This window comes from Alosa pseudoharengus, unplaced genomic scaffold, assembly GCF_046254945.1.
Source record: "Alosa pseudoharengus isolate Yale_2024_CS ecotype anadromous, Long Island Sound unplaced genomic scaffold, YU_APseudo_1.1 YU_APseudo_1.1_scf_5, whole genome shotgun sequence".
Lineage (NCBI taxonomy): Eukaryota > Metazoa > Chordata > Actinopteri > Clupeiformes > Clupeidae > Alosa > Alosa pseudoharengus.
The window spans coordinates 14880130-14901366 of NW_027468837.1; the positions used below are offsets into that span (position 1 = coordinate 14880130).

At 43.7% G+C, this 21237-nt stretch overlaps 1 protein-coding gene across 2 annotated transcripts in view; it reads right to left on the reverse strand.

The window, feature by feature from the left end:
• Nucleotides 1–15404, reverse strand: part of LOC143104213 (chemokine-like protein TAFA-1) — a 112383-nt gene extending 96979 nt beyond the window's left edge. For both annotated transcript variants that reach the window (XM_076268182.1, XM_076268181.1), the window contains exon 1: nucleotides 15281–15404. In XM_076268182.1, the coding sequence (XP_076124297.1) occupies nucleotides 15281–15404 (124 nt within the window). The remainder of the gene's footprint in view (nucleotides 1–15280) is intronic.
• Between the last annotated feature and the right edge of the window lie 5833 nt (nucleotides 15405–21237).

The following is a 21237-nucleotide window of genomic DNA, read 5'->3' on the forward strand; positions in this document are numbered from 1 at the left end:
GGCCTTCCACAAACAATGGCCCAGCCCCCTCCCCACAATCATCCACCCCCCAACCCCCATTCCTGCTCACGGCACCCCCACCATGTCTCCCTCGCAACACGAGGAGATGAACACTGCCCTCAATAATGGCCAGTGTCCCTCACCGTAAATGACAGTGACAATTTACCAGGTTTTTTTTTTTGTTGTTGTTGTGCCACATCACATCTGCGCCCTGACTCGCGGACAGTCGACTCACAGAAATTGCCGGAACGAATGAAGCGCGGGGCGACAGCAGCAATGAAGAGGCGAACGGGCATGGCTCTCCCATTTCCTGCCCATCGCTCACGCCGTTCGGCCTCCCTGTCACCGTCCCACACATAATAACTCTATCCATAATCTCTGGGGATTACACTGCCTCCGTTAACCTATGGCCAGTGCTTTAAACCTGCTATCTCTTTTTCTCTCTCTCCCTCTCTCTCTCTCCATCTCTCTCTCGTTCCACCACTCAATGCTCAATGGCCTAAGAGTGATTCCAGGCTCAGCCTTCACACAAAGAGCTTTCGAGTGTTAAAGCCGACACTATCATGTATGGTACTAAAATATTAAGGGCATTTAGGAGTAATGTCCCAAGCTGGAGTGTTACCATCTAGTCTGCACAAGCTCTTGGCTTGTTCTGAAGGGGAACATTTCAGCAGTTTGTGACTGGAAATGAACTACATTCTGAACAGGGCGAGAGATAAAGTGGACTTTGGGGCCAAGCGATAACTTAGCCCTTACTCGTTTTATTCCCTCAGTACTCCCTCAGAGCTGGGAGGAGTTCAGGAAATAGGAATACCATGCTGGATTTTCTGTGGGTTCAGTCTCTGCCTTCTAAAAAAAAAACACATACTCAGTAAATACAGCTGCTGGAGAAAAACACATATTGTTTAATATTTTCTCTCCTGGCTTGTTGTTCCCAGCTAAGCGCTCGAGTTGAATTCTAAATGCCAGGGGTGCTTGACAATTATTTCTTCTCTGTTTGTTTGTTTGTTTGCTTTTCCTAACCTAAAGATGTGTGTTTTATGAAATGCTTGCATGTGACAGTGTTTAGTGACCTGACAAAAGGGATGTAAAGTGCAGCTGGGTTAAGCAACGCACACAGAGGGGCGCATACAAAGCGAAAGGGATGGCTTTGGGGCGGGTGTTTATCTACGCGCCTACTTTATCTGACGACAAACACTCCTGTCTGCTGTGCACAGGAAGACCTCTGACGAAAAATGCACATTTTCTTCTGTAATTGTGTCAATTGTGCCAAGAATGCCTAATACACGTCTGAGCGTCATTCCGACTCACATCAAACTCTTTTTGCCAAAACTCAAGAGGGAGATGAGTCTTGACTTATTAATTACGCCCTTCAAGACCAACAGTGCTCAAAGATTTAGATAGAAATTTAAGAACTTCGTCCCTAAAAGGGAAGGAAGAGGATTAGATATTTTATCTTCCTTGTAGACTTTGCTGTTGAAATTGTATTTAGTTGAGTTTTTGTGTGTCTTGAGTGTCTATATTTGTGGGTGGATTGAATGAGATTTTGTCATGCAACAGTCATTTCTGACAGTCATTAGATGTTGTGATGTGAGATGATTAGATGATGTATAAGTAAGTATATATACTCTTGTGATCCCGTGAGGGAAATTTGGTCTCTGCATTTATCCCAATCCGTGAATTAGTGAAACACACACAGCACACAGTGAGGGGAAGCACACACTAATCCCGGCACAGTGAGCTGCCTGCATCAACAGCGGCGCTCGGGGAGCAGCGAGGGGTTAGGTGCCTTGCTCAAGGGCACTTCAGCCTACTGGTCGGGGTTCGAACCGGCAACCCTCCGGTTACAGGTCCGAAGTGCTAACCAGTAGGCCACGGCTGCCCCCTGTGACAGCCATGGAAGCAGTGTCAGTTTGCTATAAACACAAAGTGTTTTACAGTATACTAGAAACAAGCAAGATAATTAAATTGTTTTGGTGACTTAAGACTGGCTCTCACAAAGCAGCCAATCAGAAAAGACCCTGTCTTTCAAATATGCCTGTACCAGGTAATTAAGCCTTGAAGAGAGAGAGTGTGTTTTTATGTTTTGCCAGTAGACAAGGATGTAAAGGAATGACAGAGATGTGTGGCTTTGGGCATTTTGACAAGGTCATTATTGATGGATTAGAACATCGTGTTTGTAGCATTGTAATTGTAATTGTAATGCATTTATTTGAACAGGGACATTGCACAAAAACCATTAATAGATGTCTTTTGCCAAGTTGTAGCAAATTGCTAGTTTCAGCCCGTAGTCCCGTAGTCCGCCCGTAACATAAAGGGCTGCACCCGTTTGCACCAGTCAAGTGTAAGTTTGATTGTAAGTTTAGGTGTAAGGTGTGTCTTAAACCTTACGTTGAAAGTAACTAGTTTCAAACTAGTGCTGCATTCTTTAGGTACATAAATGTTTGGTATTTGCTAGGTCCATACAATTTCCAGTGAATACAAACATGATTCAAACACTGTTCAAGTGAATTAAATATGTGTAATCAGTCTGAATGTAACTCTTCTCGATTTATACCTAATTTGACATTCCCACCATTTAAATGAGAAAACCATGTTAACAAATGACTTATGATGGACCTTACACCTAGAAAGAGGGAGGAATAAAATTTAAGTCATAACTTGAAACTATTTTGCGTGGTGCAACTTGTATTACATTTTAGTAGCTCCTAAACTCCAACATAGTGCCAGTTTAAGTTGGAGCTAAGATAGAACTTACGTTCAACTGGTGCAACCGGCTGCTGGTTCCTAACAGTAAATATCGCAACAAGCATATTCATCAAGCAGCAGATTTTATATCTGGAATTGACAACCAAAGCCATTATGTCCCCATAGCAAATAAATAAGACTTATTTGTCTGATTTTAGAATGACTCATATCTGGGTGAGGGCAGAGTAGAGATCTTATATAAATTGAGTGTTTTGCCCCATTTGAAACTTGAAACTGAAAAATAACAATGCCATAAGTCATATTTCATGCAGTTATGACCAAATGTATTCCTAACTTCTATAGCCATATACAGAAACAAATGGACTGACCACAATGCTAGCTCCTCCATTAGGCACTGTGTTCAATGTGCTCTGCCATACGGCACACTTTGTGCCAGCCTATGAAATATCTAACAATATGAGTTGCTCTCACGTTGCTTTTGTCTTTATACTCCGGCCACATATTTCCATGCCTGCCCGACTAGTTGTCTATTGCCCAGAATAAAAAAAATATTTAATCGTATTTCACTGACAAAAAGAGAGAGAGAGAGAGAGAGAGCAAAGGGGATTTTCTTGACTTTAACATCTAGCCATCTAAAATTGAATTTGCCAGTGTGACAAGATAACATTGGAATGTGATCCTGAGAATGTTCTGAATGCCACGACCATCCCGATAGACAGCATAATGAGGATTTTGATAGGCATGCCGCTCACACTAAAATATTATCATTTTGTTTACATATCATATGCCCCCATCTGTAATGGCATACTATCGCAGGTTGAATTAGCCCTGCTTAAAAACGTTGAAGGAAAGGCAGCCAAAAGATAGTAAAGGTGGCAATACATTGTGGCTAAATTCCAGCTTCGCTGTGCTCACATGACAGCACGGGTCTTCTGACTGACAGCTTTTAAAAGCCAGCACATGAGCCGAAAAAAGGCAGAGAATGTTATGCACCAGCGGAGCACAGCTTTTGGCTGTCCATCGAAACAGATTGCAGGAGAGGAGACAGTATTGTTGTCTCCACATGTGGAAATGGCCAACTGGCGCCAGGAGTCCCATTCTGGACAGGATGGACGTTGCATTGGGGATGGTGGTGGTCATTTTTCATACATGCATTATGGGCATACACACAAACGCACACACACACATACATAGAGAGAGAGAGAGAGAGAGAGAGAGAGAGAGAAAACTACACATACAAATATACAGAGATACACATAGGCACACACACACACACACACTGGCCCCTTGCCCGCTGGCAGGCCTGGAGTGTGTATGCTGCTGCATGGGCACGGGCAGGTGTTCATCAAGCGGAGCATTCTAAAAAGGTTAATACATTTATGGCAGGAGAGACGGAGGTGAGGCTGTCGCTCGTGAGGACCCCGTGACAGGTCCTCGTTAAGCTATTCCCCGCCTGACATTACAGCCCTTTCCTGATCAAATGGACGCCATCTGTCTGCGGCATCCCAGCCATTGCCTCTGCCTGGCAATAGCGGAGGCACACCAGCACCAGCACCATCACCAGCACCGGCAGCGGGAAGATGCAAATGTCTGGGCGGCAGCGAGCCCCTCTTGGAAATGACAGTAGCCAGCCGCCTCGCCACATGAGGTGCACCTGCGTGTGATGATAGATGGCAGACGTCATTCAGTGGAGAGGGTAGATCTGCCATGGCCTCCTCCTTCCTCGCCACTGGCCTACTTCTTGCCCACTTTCACATGCTGAGCCAGAGTAAAAAATCTCTTGTTTCACCCAGTAATCAGGACTAGGGGTGGAACCAGGACAGAGGTGCCTCTCTCCAAGACTAAACACAGAGGCCATAAGGCATAGGCTGTCTTGTCTAGGTATCTTTTATTTCATGCATTGCCATGGAAACAACCGTCACGATTATTATATTCTATTTTCAAAAAACAGAAAGCATTAACATTTAACACCCGTGCGTCTCTAGATGTACCATATCTATCATACTTCAGAATAACAAGCGGAATAAAGGGGTGATCTATCGATAATATAAAACAATCTGTAATTGGCCTTTCCATGCCCAACAAATGGGCTATAATTTTGACCCATTCTATTAGCGTGATTAAGCCCACGCAAGGATGGCATGCATCTCACTCTACGGCCCACCAGCGCTGATGATCATTATCCAGAAAAACACTCCTCGGCTGGAGCCAGGCTCGACTCAGCCGTTTGCCCCCGCTCTATTGCTGTTAGATTGCATCTGATACTCTGGGTAAAGGGGCTTTCATCTCAGAAGTGTAATTTAAATCTCATTCATTGATTCGGCGGCTGAAGTGGTGCTTCAACTAATTCGCGCCATCCCCGTGCGTCTTCACAGCCTCCAAGGCACGCGGCGTGGGCATTAGGTTCTTTTTAAACGCCAATGTAAAGCACATGGGCGCTGGATCTCACTACTGCATCTGTCATACTAACACATTATATTACAGGGGTATGAAATATTTACGCGCTGCTTAGCAGGGGCTCCGTTATGCTGATGTGTTGTGGAGGCCGAATGCGGGAGATTCGACTGTGGCCGAGCCAAGCAGAAAAAGAGAGGGGCTTTTTTGCTGAGGAACTAAATGTTGTGCCAATAACGAAGGTAATCTAGCGTGTCAGAGCACAAATATGAGTGTGCTTCTCTTAAGCACCATGTGTTCGGCAGTTTTTTTTCCCCCTTTTCTTTCTTGCAGCTACATCACGCAGACCCCATCCTCAGGTGTGTTTAACTTGACAGCAGAAAAGGGAGGGGGGGTGCCTGCCAACCTCTGAACCTTGGCGTGCACACCGAAAGAGGAAACATTTTCTTTTTCCGGGCGATGCCACTTTGCCACTTTGCCCTCAGGGAGGCCAAAGATGCAGTGGCACGCAGCTGCTGCCATCTTCAGCCAGCCACTCCCAGTGCCCCCCTCCTGTGCACTCTCGTTCTCTGTGCCACGGTGCACGCCAGGGTGTCAAGCCAAGTGAGACGACCTGTCAGCACATGGAAACACGTACCCCTCCTCCCCTCCTCTAATGAGGGAAGCTTTAGTGTTCATCTGCTCCTCCTCTCCTAGCCCCTGGTCCTCACCTCCCAACCCCACCGTCACCACCCTTTCTCGGTGTCTCCCCTGCAGCCGACACCTGTGTGGGTTGGGCTTGACATTTTCAATTTGTTGAAGAAGAGTTTGAGAAGGTTGTGCGTTGTTTGGTGTGTTGCTTCTCTCTCGTTTTCACTCTTGATGCAAATTGCACATTTTCTTGCCTATAAAAGGTGCCAACGAGAAGTGGGACTCCTTCTCTCTCTCTCACTCTCCCTCTCTCTCTCTCTCTCTTACTCTCCCTCTCTCTCTCTCATTCACACACACACACCTTCTGTGAACTTGACTTGAGCAGTGCTTCTGCTTTTTACGATTCTGTGGTGGTTCCCTGCTTTCTGCATGAAGACTGACTAATATTCCAGCTCTGCATGAGTCATTTGGCACAAGCTATTGAACGAGAGTATGCAGAAAATGACTAGATGGCTGGGCAGATCTAGAGGGTGCTTCCAGAATCGTATCAGACAGATGCACATTCCACTAAAGACCTTAAATGTCCTTTTAGCGTAGGTGCTATCTCTTCTCCTGTGGATGACTGGGTTCCGAGAGCTGTGTTCGTGAAAAAGCAGAAAACAGGCACTTTCCTAAAAAGTCAATTTCTCTTTGATCTACTCAATGGAGCATTAGGCCTTATTAACTGATGAGTCAATGTCAATGAGAGCTAAACCACAATACTAGACAAGAATATGAATGACAGACCATTGGTCAACAAAACTGCGTGAGTGTGCCTATAAATCTTTTTGATTAATTTTTGATTTGATTATGATTAACGAATAATATTGCCGTAAAACATAATAATTATGTTCTTAGCCAGTAGTGTCTATTAATAATACAGTAATGATGCACAACAAATGGATTGCAAAATTACAGCTCATATTAGTGACAACACCTTTCAGACACACTGCCTTTGAGAATGACAGAATCAGAATTATCTGTTCAACCCTCCAGGGTATCGGCACCATACAATTAGGACAAGGAAGAAAAGCCACACAGACCTACAGTACAGTGGTAAAACAGTCTTTTTAGAGCACCATTCAGGATAAAGAGATAATAAATGCAAACTTCAGAAAACGCTGCCTGCTGCTTCTGAATGCTCCCTAGAATAATGGGTGTGCTAGACAGCCTGCAGAGAAGCGGGACAGGGGCTATTGATGTATATAGCTCATACCACAATAGGTGAGTTCTCGGAGAACAGAGTCCCTGAGCAGATAATAAGCAGAGCGGTCCTAATGACAGTGTGGACACTGAGACGCTTGACAGACCCAGGCCGCAATTCATCTCTCATCCCCTCGCCCTGCACAATGAGACTGATTCAATCTACCTGACAGACAGGGCACGTAGCTACAAATTAGCAGACAGACAGTTCTTTATCCATGGCATTCAAACTCACAGAGGGGGAAGCCAGCAAGCGGCACCTCCCCCTTTAGAAAGAGCTAATAGAAATATGAAATTGCCAGTTGAAGGAAAAATGAAAAGGGCGAGCATAGTTAGCCTCTGATGTGAATAGAAACAGGTGCACTATATCAACAATCAAAATCCTTTAGGCTTGTACATAATCCGCCCTGTTTGCTCAACAGATTGTGCTTCCCAGACCTCATTACACTGCAAGGTCTTCATACTCAACACAGAAAAATGGGTCTTTCTGGTCAGTGTGCCTACTCTATAGCAGCTGAGATTAAGAGGGGCTAGCCTCTCTCTGAAGGACTTGACATTATTGGGGGTTCAGATGATAAGGAGCGGATAAGGCAATATGAGTCTGTCTCATCAAGTCATATCAGACAAGACAAATTGAGTTATTTTCCTTGTGCGAGAGCAAGCCTGGGAGACATTTGGGGCACAGCTACAATCACTAGTCGGCACAAGATGGATAACTATTCATGAAAGATGGGGCGGAAGTTCTGACCTTCCTTTTGCATATTCAATCAGATAAAATGGCTTAAGTGGGTGAGAGAGTATTCATGCTTAATATCACCGAAGCTCCAGTGCTTCATCACACAAACAGTTCTTTTGAAAAACTCAAGACGGAGGGGGGAAAGGGCTGTATGGTGATACTATTAGCATCCAAGCAATTCATTAGCAGCTCTTTCCTGACAGCGTTCACGCAAGACTTAAATAGTGACACAACACAGAGAAGGAAGAGGTTAGGATGTCAGCTGAAGCAGACTTTCAATGTTGTGCGTGACAACATGAGCCATAAGCTGGCATTAATTGATGCACATTGGAGCATAGATATAGGAGCATATTTGTTTGTCTTTTTGAAAGGGTCCCTGATCGAATGGCAATGAATGGTGATTGCTGTGATGGATTCAATATCTATTTAATTTTTATTTCATGCCCATTGCAGTAGTCAGAGTGTATCATAAGACACTAGGCGAAGTCGTCTGCGGTTGTGTCCAGACATGGTGCGAATGATCTGAGCTGCATAGCAATGTGCTGCTAGCAATGTTTTAGCGCTTGCTAGAACAACCAGGGCACTCATGCGGTTTGACAGTCATGAGGGTGTGTAGTTGAGTGAGAGCAAGATGCAACCGGGCATAATGGGATCCCTTTCTCAGTATGGTGCAATGCTTAATATGCATATTGTCCTAGCATGATCTCCAGTGGGGAAAGCAGCAGAATGAAACAGCAGTAGTCCACAGCCCGGCTCTGTTTGGGTGAACCAGTTGAAGCCAGATATAGACTATTTAAATATCGTGTGAGAGGGTGCGGCCTGTCTGCCGGTTTGACACGTTTATCAGACCATATGAAGCGATAAGGGAGAGGGAGTCTAATCTTATAGAATCTTGTGTATCCAAAGAGAAGCCTCTGAGAGAGTGGGATATGATGCCGCCCTTGAAACGGAGCACTGCTTAGCAAACACAAATAACCTTTTTATTTCTCTGGTGCAAAATTAAATTTGCTCAGTACAGCCCACAAGCTTTGGTGGTCCACCCCCCCCCCCCCCTCCCCTGTTACATTTTGTTTTTATGAAATGTTTCAGGATTAATAACTGGAATTTGATAAATAAGTTTTAATCTACACAAGATCCTTATGCTGTTTTGGCATTGATTATAGTAATAGTGGTGTTAATGCTACTAATAATAGACTTTCATTAGTGGTCTCGCTGGATGACCTAAATATAGAAAGAGAAGAGTATCTGTAGCCAGCCTCCATATCCCACATTTCCCAGTCGGCATAAACATCAATGAAACTTCCTCTAAGAACTGTTGTGCATGAGTCAGCTATTCTAAAACAGGCAAAAAGCAAGAAAGCGCACACAAAAAAAGTGAATGTATAAAGCTCACATACAGTAGAGTGCCAATTCAACTACCATTCCACCCATCCCCCAAAATGCCATAAAAATCACTGTAATAGGATTCTTCAGCTTTTCCACTGGCTGCTCCCAGCACCACAGACATTTAAGTGCACTAATCCATGACAAATTGTCTCATCTGATCCATGACAAATCGTCTGAGGGCCCGATAGAGACGAGGAAATTGAAGAGAAAAGCTCAGATGGGTGAGAGAAGCGTGTTGAGCACAGGGCTGATCATGCCGTTATTGCCCTGGTTTAAAAAAGGGGGACTTCAATATGTCCAAGGGCATAGAGAGCAATCAGTATAGAAGCCTCACCAAATGGGCTCCTCTCCAAACGGTGTTGTTTTTAAGAACAATTATAATAAAACATATATTCACATTAAAGGCTCTGAATACAAAAAAAGTGAAAACGCCAAATGTTATTGCATTTGTGTCACGTTTAGTTTGATTTTCATCAACAAGCAATTACACAGAGCATTTTGAAAAAAGTACTTATGTTTGACTGTGCTAACCTGTTTAACCCATGAGAATTTCAGTGATGGAACACCCCTTGCACCATCTCATTCAAAACCCAATACAATTTCATCTGGGCTGTGGTGCTAATGGGTTGTTTGTGACGGTCTGCAAAGGCGCTCTCAAAATGATGAGCCCTTGAATTATCTGAGCCACCCTGATTGAATGTTCCTGTGTTATCCAATTTTCAGAGGTAAAAAAAAGGCGAAGTCACCACCCGTTGAATTAAATTGAATTTGGGTTTATTTATCAATTTGCCTTCCAACAGGTTTGCCCATTTAAAGGTAGCTGTGAAGTCAATCAGGCTATGTTAACATTGTGTAGCTACTCTTTCATGCGGTCATTTTGACCCTAAACCTGTTTTCTATTGGCAGATATATTGAGTTTACAGCTGGCAAGTCAAAGCAGAAATTCTTTCAATCTTTAAATGTAATTTTAACAGTGCCTTATTCATTGCAGCGTATTAAGAATTACAGCATCCCAAAAATGAATGGCACAGAGTCTATTGTGAACTCTTGAGACATCCATGGATAAAAAGTGAACATTACATTAAAGCCTTTTGGAGTTTAACCTAGGGTTAGTTAGTTATCTAGGTTAGTTGCCTTATCAAACACTCCAGCAATCTTGAAATCCCATTCATTATTAATTAATTATCTTAATCTTAATACTGATACTCTCAGATCACATGCAATCTGGTGCACTGCGATAGGTTCCATTTATCTGATGATCCACATGAAGTTGATCAATGGGATCCAATCCTCCTGTCCACTACCTCACAGACTCACTGAGCCCTGCCTCGTGTGGCATACTGAACACCAAATTGATTAGCAATTTCAATTCTCAGAAGGCAGATTAGTCATTGAATGCTAATACCAAATCAATGGCCTAAATCAGGGTGCCAACTCCATGGCTACCAATTGATCACAGCCTGCTATGAAGTGCTAATCATCTTCTCCTCTGCTTTGACAGGACCTAATGAGGCATTTTCCTACATCTTAATGGAAACAAGAAGCCCGACACTCTAAGTCAACAAAGCTAGACTGTACGTTAGCCTGCTCTACAGTTTAAATATAACCTCCTAATGAAATTTAGAATAAATGGTGACAGACTAGCATGTCTATATTTAAAGAATCACAACCATGGTAAAACAAAGAAACTGCACTTAAAACTAGGAGCATTAATTTCAGTGTTCACACCACAATGCAGACAGAAACATTTGGCTACGAATGACAGTTATCCCTGATCCCTACCTAGGAAATTATGAGTGACAGTTAAGCAGAAATACTTTTAAAAACAACCTTCCCACATAGACTACTTGACAGCCCACTTATTCAGGGACTGAATGTGTCAGGGTATGACAGCTCTGTTGTGACTTTTTCCTGCTGCATTTTCATATATCATACCTCATGACCTTGACAAACATGCCTACTTACCAAGCCATAACATGACACCTTGTCATGATATAAACCAAGAGAACACACACCTAGCAGTTCCTGTATCTAGTCTTGCCAATTCTGCTAATGAAATGGGGACTGGGCTTGCTTGCTTGCTCGTGTTGGACATGATCGGAGAAATAAGCCTGAAGTGACGAGAAGAGCATCTAGAAAATTCCGCCAGCAGTTGGAGGCCGACGAAGACTCAGAGGCATCGTGTGGTGGATCCGGCAGCAGGTAAGGCAGGAGGAGAGAGCTGCGAGTGGGAAGGATTGTGTCATGTCACATTCCACTCATCCGTCAATGTACTGGATTATTTCTTGAGAGACCAGAATTGGCTGCCTAGAATCAGAGCGCCATCAATCTCGTCTGAGTGCAGGGCGCCAGGGAGCTCGAGAAGCGGTGGCTCATGGGACGGGTGGCATGACGCTGCCTGAGCAGGTGATGGAGCAGTCGAGCGAATCGTTACTCAATACAAACCACGACTGTGACGGGATTTTTGTCAGGGAAGCATTTTTTTCTTTTAGACAAAGAAAGAGAGAGGTCATTCAAGAATAGCCATCTTGAAGCATTTTAGGACGACTGGACTTTACAGATGCATATTCCTTGAACATTACTTGAACAAATATATGTATACATGAACATGTATGTACATGCACATGTATATGTATACGTATACTGTATGTTTGCTTCTACCAAAAGCTTCATGTTCCAAAAGGTTCCATGCACCAAAAGATGTCTTCTCTTCAGGCACACATACCTCTAGTTCTATCTGTGCATATCCTGTCTGCTTCCTTTACATGTTCTCATAGAGTGAGTTTTGACCTTACAGACTCGGACAATCTCTGTGTCACTACTGTGGCCTCGGGCAGTAAGACGGGTTACTCAGCTGCTTGCCGTGTTACTGCCTTTCTTTATGGACCAGGAAGGCTACCTTGCTTTCAACAACCTGGCCTGCCTCACCATAATAGTAGCTGACACTGTAAACGCAACCCAATAAAGAACACAAGGATTCAATTAGACAACACTTCATCTCAGTAATGGAGCATTTTTACATGGATGTCAATACCTATATTAGCTTTTTCAATAAAATGGAATATCTACAACGCCGAAATGTTTGTGTTCTGTGTAATATACCATACATATCATCTCACACTATGTTGTGAGCTCTCTCTCTTTAATAAATGATGGCAGATATTTATAATGCATCAGGCTCAACTCATATTTAGCAAATGTGATTTTATATGCTGATAGCTCATTTTGATAGCCTTTGATTGTGGGATAAAGACTCTGAGCATAAAAAAACTCCTTCCTCTCAGATCTGAGTTCTCTCTCTGTCCCTCTCTCCCTCTCTCTTGCAGTCCTTCTTCCTCGTCAGGCAGTGGAAATCTATTTATATTTTAAAGTCTGCATGGTGAAACTAGAGAGGATCCGCAAATTATAAAATCAATTCTAATTCAGATATTTCTTCATAGTATTTCAATTCCGAGAAAACAGCCCTGGTCAAGTCCAGCTGGATGCAACCCAGAGTGTTTCCCCAAGACTGACATCATCTGTGGCCCTGATAAAAAAAACATTCTACCTCACATAAGAGGTGCACTAAAAGCCTAATGTTAAATATATACTGTATATTTATTTCAGTGAGTATTGCGTGAGTCTGCCACTAAGTGTTCAGCTCCTAGTGCTTAATATCAATATACTATTCAGCTTTCCTCCCCCTCCAGTTTTGCCTCCCAGATCATATGATACAGTGAGCAATACCACAACCACAAGCAAGCTTTCATGGCTTAGGAGGATAAACAATACAATGAAAAGCCCACCATGGAGTGGAGCGGTTTGAGCCTGCATCTGCTTTGACAAATGTTAAATATCCAGGACAAAGTGTGGGGGACTTGATCATTTTTATGGTGTGATTATCTCTTTGGAACACATCTCCTCCATCTTGTCCTTTTATTTTCCTTTCCCTACGGACACATAAAATCTTCAGTAACAGGCGTCTAGATGAAAGCGGTCTTCAAGAACACAAATTTGTATCTCTCTCTCTCCCTCTCTCTCTCAATGTGTGTGTGTGTGTTTGTGTGTGTGTGTGTGTGTGTGTGTGTGTGTGTGTGTGTGCACGGCAACATCCCACAAATCTCTGAGGAAACGCCATTGATATGTAGTGTCTTCTAGTGATAATCTATACAACTTCACCATGAAGTGTGACGAATTTCCTCCCCTCCTTTTTTGCCTGTTCTTCCATAATTCAGAAGTCACTTACTGTAGGGCATGCACTTCCTTGTACATCTTTGGCACCATGCTTTGCTAGGCCCGGAAGAGGGGAAAAAAACCTGGAAGCACTCTTTTAAAAATTCATCTGGCCAATCCTGTCGTTCGACGCTTTCCGTTCCTTGTGTTCAGATTAATGAGTTTAGAGTGCTTTGTGTGATGTGAAGCCTCTCTGTACCACTCACAGATCACACACGGCTCCATTTGCCAGCCACTGCAGCCAGAAATAAACCATAACACATCCACACCACTTCGGGACCTCGTCAGTTATAGAGAATTTCTGTCGCCACCATGCAATGAAAATGCTACTTCTTTATCAAGGATTCTCTGTGTGATGACAGTCATGCTGATACTTTTTTTTATAAAATTCAAAATGTGCATTATTAATGTGCTAACATTTGGGAGAAAAATGGAATAGGGAAAGTCTGACTGGTGCGTGGCCTTTTTTTTTCTTTTTTCAAAACTGGCTCTGCTTCTGATTTGCCCAAGGCCCTGGTATCACAGTTAAAACAAGGCACGGGGGCTGCTGCTCTGTCGATGTACAAAAAAAGCGTATGAATGAGACCCACCTCAGTGACTTCCACCCCCTTTGGCCCGCGTGCCGCCATCGAAACTCAGCTTAATTGCCGAATATTTCCACAGAGCAAAAAAGAAACATAATTGTCATTTCCGTTGGAGTCATGGTGATCAGAGCAGCCCCCTCTGGTTTTCACACAGTCTGATGTAGATTGTTTAGCCTGGAGCCTGCCTCGCCATGCCGGCTGCTGGAGCCAAGATGCCTCCGCTTTTGCTGTGCCTTTTCCTACCCCTGCAGAGACCTCCAGAGAGAGCGAGGAAACACAGAGGAACTGGAGCTGGTAAGGGGAGGTGAGGAGACGAAAGGAGAGGAGAGGGGACAGGAGAGGAGAGAAGAGGAGAGGAGAGGAGAGGAGAGGAGAGGGGAAGGGAGGAGAGGAGAGGAGAGGAAAGGATAGGAGAGGAGAGGAGAGGGGAAGGGAGGAGAGGGGAGGAGAGGAGAGGATAGGAGAGGAGAGGGGAAGGGAGGAGAGGAGAGGATAGGAGAAGAGAGGAGAGGAGAGGAGAGGAAAGGAGAGGGGAAGGGAGGAGAGGAGAGGAGAGAAGAGGAGAGGATAGGAGAGGAAAGGAGAGGAGAGAAGAGGAAAGGAGAGGGGAAGGGAGGAGAGGAGAGGGGAAGGGAGGAGAGGAGAGGAAAGGATAGGAGAGGAGAGGAGAGGGGAAGGGAGGAGAGGGGAGGAGAGGAGAGGAGAGGATAGGATAGGAGAGGAGAGGGGAAGGGAGGAGAGGATAGGAGAAGAGAGGAGAGGAGAGGAGAGGAAAGGAGAGGGGAAGGGAGGAGAGGAGAGGAGAGAAGAGGATAGGAGAGGAAAGGAGAGGAGAGAAGAGGAAAGGAGAGGGGAAGGGAGGAGAGGAGAGGAAAGGAGAGAAGAGGAGAGGAGAGGAGAGGAAAGGAGAGGAGAGAAGAGGAAAGGAGAGGGCAAGGGAGGAGAGAAGAGGAGAGGAGAGAAGAGGAAAGGAGAGGGGAAGGGTTGGGAGAGGGGAGGCGAGAAGAGGAAAGGAGAGAGGAAGGGAGGAAGGAGAGGAGAGAAGAGGGGGAGGGAGGGGAGGTGTTCTGTACTGCACTCGAAAAACTGCTCATATGAAACATCAAAACTGGAGCTTGGGTAAGGCTTCAAGTGTTCGCCTCACTCGCCTCTCCAACCGTGCAGGAGTAGAGTTAGACATGCAATCAAAATCCATCCAGGTTCACCGAAAAACCTGACAAAATTCGCCCAGCTTTAGCCCCAGCGCAAACTCTCTAGAACAAAACCACTTTCATCCCACGAATAAGACCTGGTTAAAAGAGCAAGCTGCAGGAGGTTTTGAGCTGGGGATTTTTTTTCCCAGCCAGACAGCCAGAGAGGACAAAAGAGAGATTTTTTCAGAACTCACCTAGGATCTGAATAGCGTTGTGCCCCGGCCTGGCCACATGGTGTTGCTGGATGGTCTCATAAAGGGTGGCCTGGCAGAGTACAAACAGGCTCAGGCTAATCCACAGGGACACGAACCAGGACATGGCAGGAATCTATAGGAAAAGACATGGGATCAGTTGGCTACCTCAGGCACACACACACACACACAGAGCAGAAGCATATAGTACATGTCATCAGCTTCAATACCACTGAACCTCAGCAGGTACAGCTGCTTATTTATGCCATTGCAGGGTGTCAGAAATGTGTTGACTCACCAAGACAAGCTTTGAGAACACATAACTGCAAAATACATATTCTTTTTTTTTATCAGCAGTACGACAGGAAGAGCAAAAATAGCTAGTCTGATGTGAAGGTGTGTATGCAGATGGGCAGTCTTTATAAGGAAGCTATATGTTACTCTGGTTGTGAATATACTGAAGACACTAGGTTGCATATTACACAGAAGTGCACATACATACACATACACATACAAGCCATCAACTTATGTCCATACCTTATTACTATAGCCTACTGTGCCAAAAAATCAGTGTATCCTTCAGCTGTCCAAACTGAAACTACACTAAACACACAGGCATGACTCAACCTCAATCCTGTAATACCTTTTCTTTCCTAAAATTACACCAGCCTGAAATAAAAATGATATATCTTTGGCATGAAATCTTCTAGCTATACATGTTCCCCTCCTTAACAATCCTTTGAAGATTAAAAAAGGATATGTAATGTAGCTGTATCTCTGATAAGGAAAGGAAAGTAGGTGGCCAAAAAGGTACTGTCTCTAGCAGATGGGGCTGGGTCTCAATCCTCCCAGAAGACCATCATGCTGCCTCCCATATGAATGCAGAAATGTGCCACATTGTTTGCTCTCCTCCATGGGCTGACTAGATGGACAATTTCATATATAATCACGTTAACACGTTAAGTGGTCATAGTGCTCCAACTCATGGACACGGTTAGGCTAATCAGTTTGAATCTAGTTGATGTTCTACTGGTTGCTTATGTTCTCAAAAGCCCAGTTCCATGTAGTGGGCACAAAACCAAGATAAAACTATAACTCAACTCAAAAAGAAAGATTAAACTACAGTATATTCGTTTGAAACTAGAATCGAAATCTGTATCTCAAATTCTTCTTCAATGTGAAAACTCCATTTGCAATATGCAGATGTGTGAATTATTCAGCATCAAGACACGAAAAGTTAAGAGAAAGAAGCATTAACTATTATGAACGTGTTATGAATCCTGATGAAAACGATTATACGTATAGTAATGTACCACCTTTGAAATTGTCTTCACAAGAGAACAGCCCTGTAATTCTTCAGTCACATGGTGACAGGCACAACAATCTATACAAAATATTCAATGCGCCGACCTCTTTTTAGGATAGATACGCACGCAGACATAATTTTGCATACCCTCAAATGACATTGAGACCGCTAGTGAATATTCAACATGAAGAAATTAAGCATATAATTATTAACAGCACATTGTAATCCCCTTTCCTGCTCTAAATCCTCTTTAATCCGCAGTTTTGTTGAAATGCGAACTGTTCCCCCAGGAATGCTTTCACTACTGCGCTCTGTATCGTCGCTGGCAGGATGCCTTCATCTTGAGAAACTTAAAGAGTTGTGCTTTTTAAACACAAAAAAGCGAGGGAGTGGAAGCTGACGTTCTCTTCATGAGGGCACGGAGGAATTGTCATAAAAAATATTTGACAGTTAGCCAATCAGTGGTCGACTGCAACCTGATAAGCTACGTGGGCTAACAACACGTTAGAAATCATAGTGCTCAACAGATGATGGACTGTCAATTTGAATTCAAGGGCTCTCTGTAAGTAATCGATGTGAGCATTAATTTGTGAAACACAAAAATATTTACTGTTTGATATAATTTTTCACACCTCCTGCAAACCCACCCTGTCTACAGCATTTGTATTTGAGGGGCTGAAAAGGTAATTTGTTCTTTGGTTTAATGGTCCGTTATAATGTGGTGTTGCATTCTAATTAGGCAGTTGATTTATATCTTCGTGATTACCGTACACACGATGTTCAAGTAGATTCCAGTTTCATCTGTAGAATACCAACCACTGAACTCCATCCTTCCTTACCCAAAATTTCTATAACTGATCATGCATCTCTGTGGCAGGAAACTGATGTTAGCTGCTAAATACAGATAGCGTGTGTTATGATGGCTCACACTCATGTTCTATGATGCGTAATGGTATTGCATTTTACGGAATAAATGTAAGGGGACATTGCTTCAATGTGACTGTTGTCTCAACAGGAAGGCAGTGCGTACAAATAGAGCTAATGAGTCTAATTCAATTAAAAGTAGGCTATGATTTCTAAAAGTTTATTACTTCCATTTGCGCAACTTGGTGTAAAAAGCGGGAACTTTGTCCTCCATTTATAACTAACTATTAGGCTACCTTATGTGGTCACATGCTTTGCTGGTTATGTTGACAGTCAGCTGTGTACCTGAATATTCTCATAGTCCCCTCCATAAAGAAACAGGTCTGTCCGTATTTGGCATTACTTGAAGAATTCTTCTACTTGGAAAGTATTTTTGAGGCAATATGATAGCTGCAAATGCACTGAACCACCATAGCCACGGACAAACATGGATTCAGTATCAGTATGAAATAAGATTCATACCTGAGTTCTCTGGTCAGATGGTTGGAGGTATGTTCTTTTTTTACCCGGCAATCTCAGCACGTTCTCCTAAATCCACCCATGGTCACAGACCAGATGAGATTAGTGACCAAAAAAAGTTCCTAGTAAGAGCAGAACCAACTGCAGAATCCGGAGGTTCTTTTGTTTTCCCCCAGTCTCTCAGTGGTCCCCTCTCCTCGCTTCAGTCAGCCTGCAATCCTAGGCTACAACCACTGACACTCCTCCAAGGAAAATAAGAACCAAAGGAGAGGAAAAAACAGGAAGAAAAACCTCACAGCCAAGAAACGTTGTCAGAAACTAGCCAAGGATTTAGAAGATGGAGGGCTCGTCATGTCACCTCTAAGTCAAGAGAGGACTGTTCTTTTGCTCCCTCTTCTCTTCCCTTCTCTCTTCCTCCCTGTGAAAGGTGAAAAGCCTTGTTGTGATGCAGACTTAATTTGCTTCTTTACTTTTGTGGAGCGTCAGACGTTGCGATTCATCCCAGCTCCGCGACAGCTCCCCCGCGTCTTTCAGCTCTGCTCTCCCATTGAGAGGCTGCTCAGCTCTGTGCGCAAGGCTCTACCCCCCTCTCCAAAGCAATGAACGCTGCATGTGTGTGTGTGTGTGTCTGCGTGCGCACGTGTCTGTGTGTGTTACAGCGCTGCCTTGCTGGAGAGAGTGAGAGAGACAGTTTGTGTGTGTGAGTAAGAGAGAGAGACTGTGTGTGTGTAAGAGAAAGAGAGGAATTGAAATAGAGAGGGAAAGGAAGAGAGCAAGAGAAGGAGTGGTACTGAGCATGTGTGTGTGCGTGAGAGAAAGGGAGAGAGAGAGGGAGAGAGAGAAAGTGAGAGGGAGAAACACACAGAGAGAGCGGGTGAGAGAAAGAGGAGTATCTCATATCTTAAAGCAAGAGTGCACAGTATTGCAGAATGCAACTATATGCTGTAATGAGCACTGAATAGCCTTGCACAATATTTCAGGGAATGTGTTCTGAATATAACAGCCAGGGTGTTAAAAGATGAGTGAGAGATGGGACTGCCAGCCTGTGTGTGTGTGTGGTGTGTGTGTGTGTGTGTGTGTGTGTGTGTGTGTGTGTGAGAGAGAGAGAGAGAAAGAGAGTGTGCGTGCACACACTTGTGTATGTTGGTTGGGTGGGTGGTTAGCTGTAGGGATGAGTTCATCTTTGAATTTTCCTTTTCCTTCTCTGCCTTAAAGGGTTTCAGCTGCGAGACTGAAATGTGCTTACAGCACTGTGCTTTTAATAGAAGGACGTCCGTCTTGTACACAGTCACCACATTATACAAGGATGACTGCTGCGTTCAAGTCTCTCTCTTTTTTTTTTCACTACTGCCAATGGCGCTTTTGTTTGGTGTCCAGCACTTAGAATTGCTTCACGCCTTCAAAATGAAGTTGCAGCTGCTACGGTTGGCATTAAAGGACAAACGTTCTCTTGATGTCCGTTGACAGACTGAAGATGTTGCCTTATGAACTATGGATTGTATGTAGTTGTTGTAGAAGACTATAAAGCTAATAGGACAGGGATGCTGTGAAGCAGAAGAGAGGATGGAAGAGAAACAAAATTGAGACCTGATCTAAGCTTTCAGCTCTTTATTACCCCCAGCAGTTCTCCCTCCAGTCATAACAAGTAGACACACACACATATGCGCACACACACACACACACACACACACACACAGGCGTGCGTGCACACGGCCACACACACACTCACAAACAAGCATGCAAATTCAACAGCTCCCAACTCAACCCTGGCACTGTGACAGACACAGACACACACATACCGTATTTTCCGGACTATAAGTCGCATTAGTCAAAAAATGCGTCATGAACAGGAAAAAAACATATATATGTCGCACCGGACTATAAGTCGCATTTATTTAGAAATGTATTTCACAAAATCCAAAACCAAAAACAGAGACTATGTAACTGGATTATTGAGGCCAAAAAGATTAATCTTAATGAAGACGAAGGAGTGAAGGCAGCCAAGAGGAGGGCGGAAAGGTCATTGCAAAGCAAAAGATTCACTGAAAGAAAATACCATGTGGTACACCAAAATCTATCTAAAATGTCGAGAATACAATGCAATCAAGCATTTTGGGCGATGTGGAGTCACAGGCTGGCAGCAGATTAAATGCTCATGATAGAGAAAAAGACTGTTTTAAAAGGACGTGACCGAAGCTGAGGCAAGCCAGGCAATAGGCATATAGGCCCGACGGTAATTGTAAAGCAATTTACAAAAGATTCACTGAACAAAAATGCTTTATGGTACATGAAAATTTTGCTAAAAATGTGGAGAATGCAATGCAATCAAGCATTTTGGACGATGTGGAGAGACAAGCCTGCAGCAGATTAAATGCTCGAGAGAGAAAAATATGCGGTTTTAAAAGGACGTGCAGACCGAAGCTGCAGCAAGCAGGTGATATTTAGAAATGTATTTCACAAAATCCAAGACTAAGAACAGACAGACTATGTAACTGAACACATTGAGGCCAAAAATATTGAGAATTCTACAGGGAATCTTGAAGACGAAGGAGTGAATAGTGGAAAGAGGCAAGCTGAAGGCTGCTGACAAGTGCCTGACGCTATTGTAAAGCAATTTACAAAAGATTCACTGAACAAAAATGCTGATGTGGTACATGAAATTTTAGCTAAAAATGTGGAGAATACAATGCAATCAAGCATTTTGGAGGATATAGCGTATTGGCACAAGCTGGCAGCAGAACAAATGCTCGCCGAGAGAGCGAGAGAAAAAAAGATGCGCATTTAAAACCAGGGCCTAAATTTCAGCGCGGGATTGCGCATAAATTATTGAGCATACTAATAAAAGTCCCGCAACGCTAGCCATCATAATGCAAGAAATTCCCACACATTTTACAGCGCTGTCTGACGTTAATCTAACTAGTCTAACATAGCGGTACAAAATATGACCGCCGCTCAGTCCTGTACATCCGTTCTGCGAAAATAAATCACACTTCAATTTGTCTCCATATTTTACTCCATCCCCCACTCTTGAAACTTTAGTGTATGCTTGTTTGGCATGCCTGAGTGTGTGTGTGCGGCTGCACAGAGAGTAGCCTACTGGTGCTGAAAAAGTGAATAGATTGTAGAATAGCCAAAGAAGATGTAGCATTGTTATAAAACCTTTAAAATCTCTAAACAATCACAAGTAGGGCAGTTCATCACAGTTCATCCATTGCAACTTGATTGATGAAAGGTCACTTACACCTGTAGGCTACATTGTATTTGAAAGCAA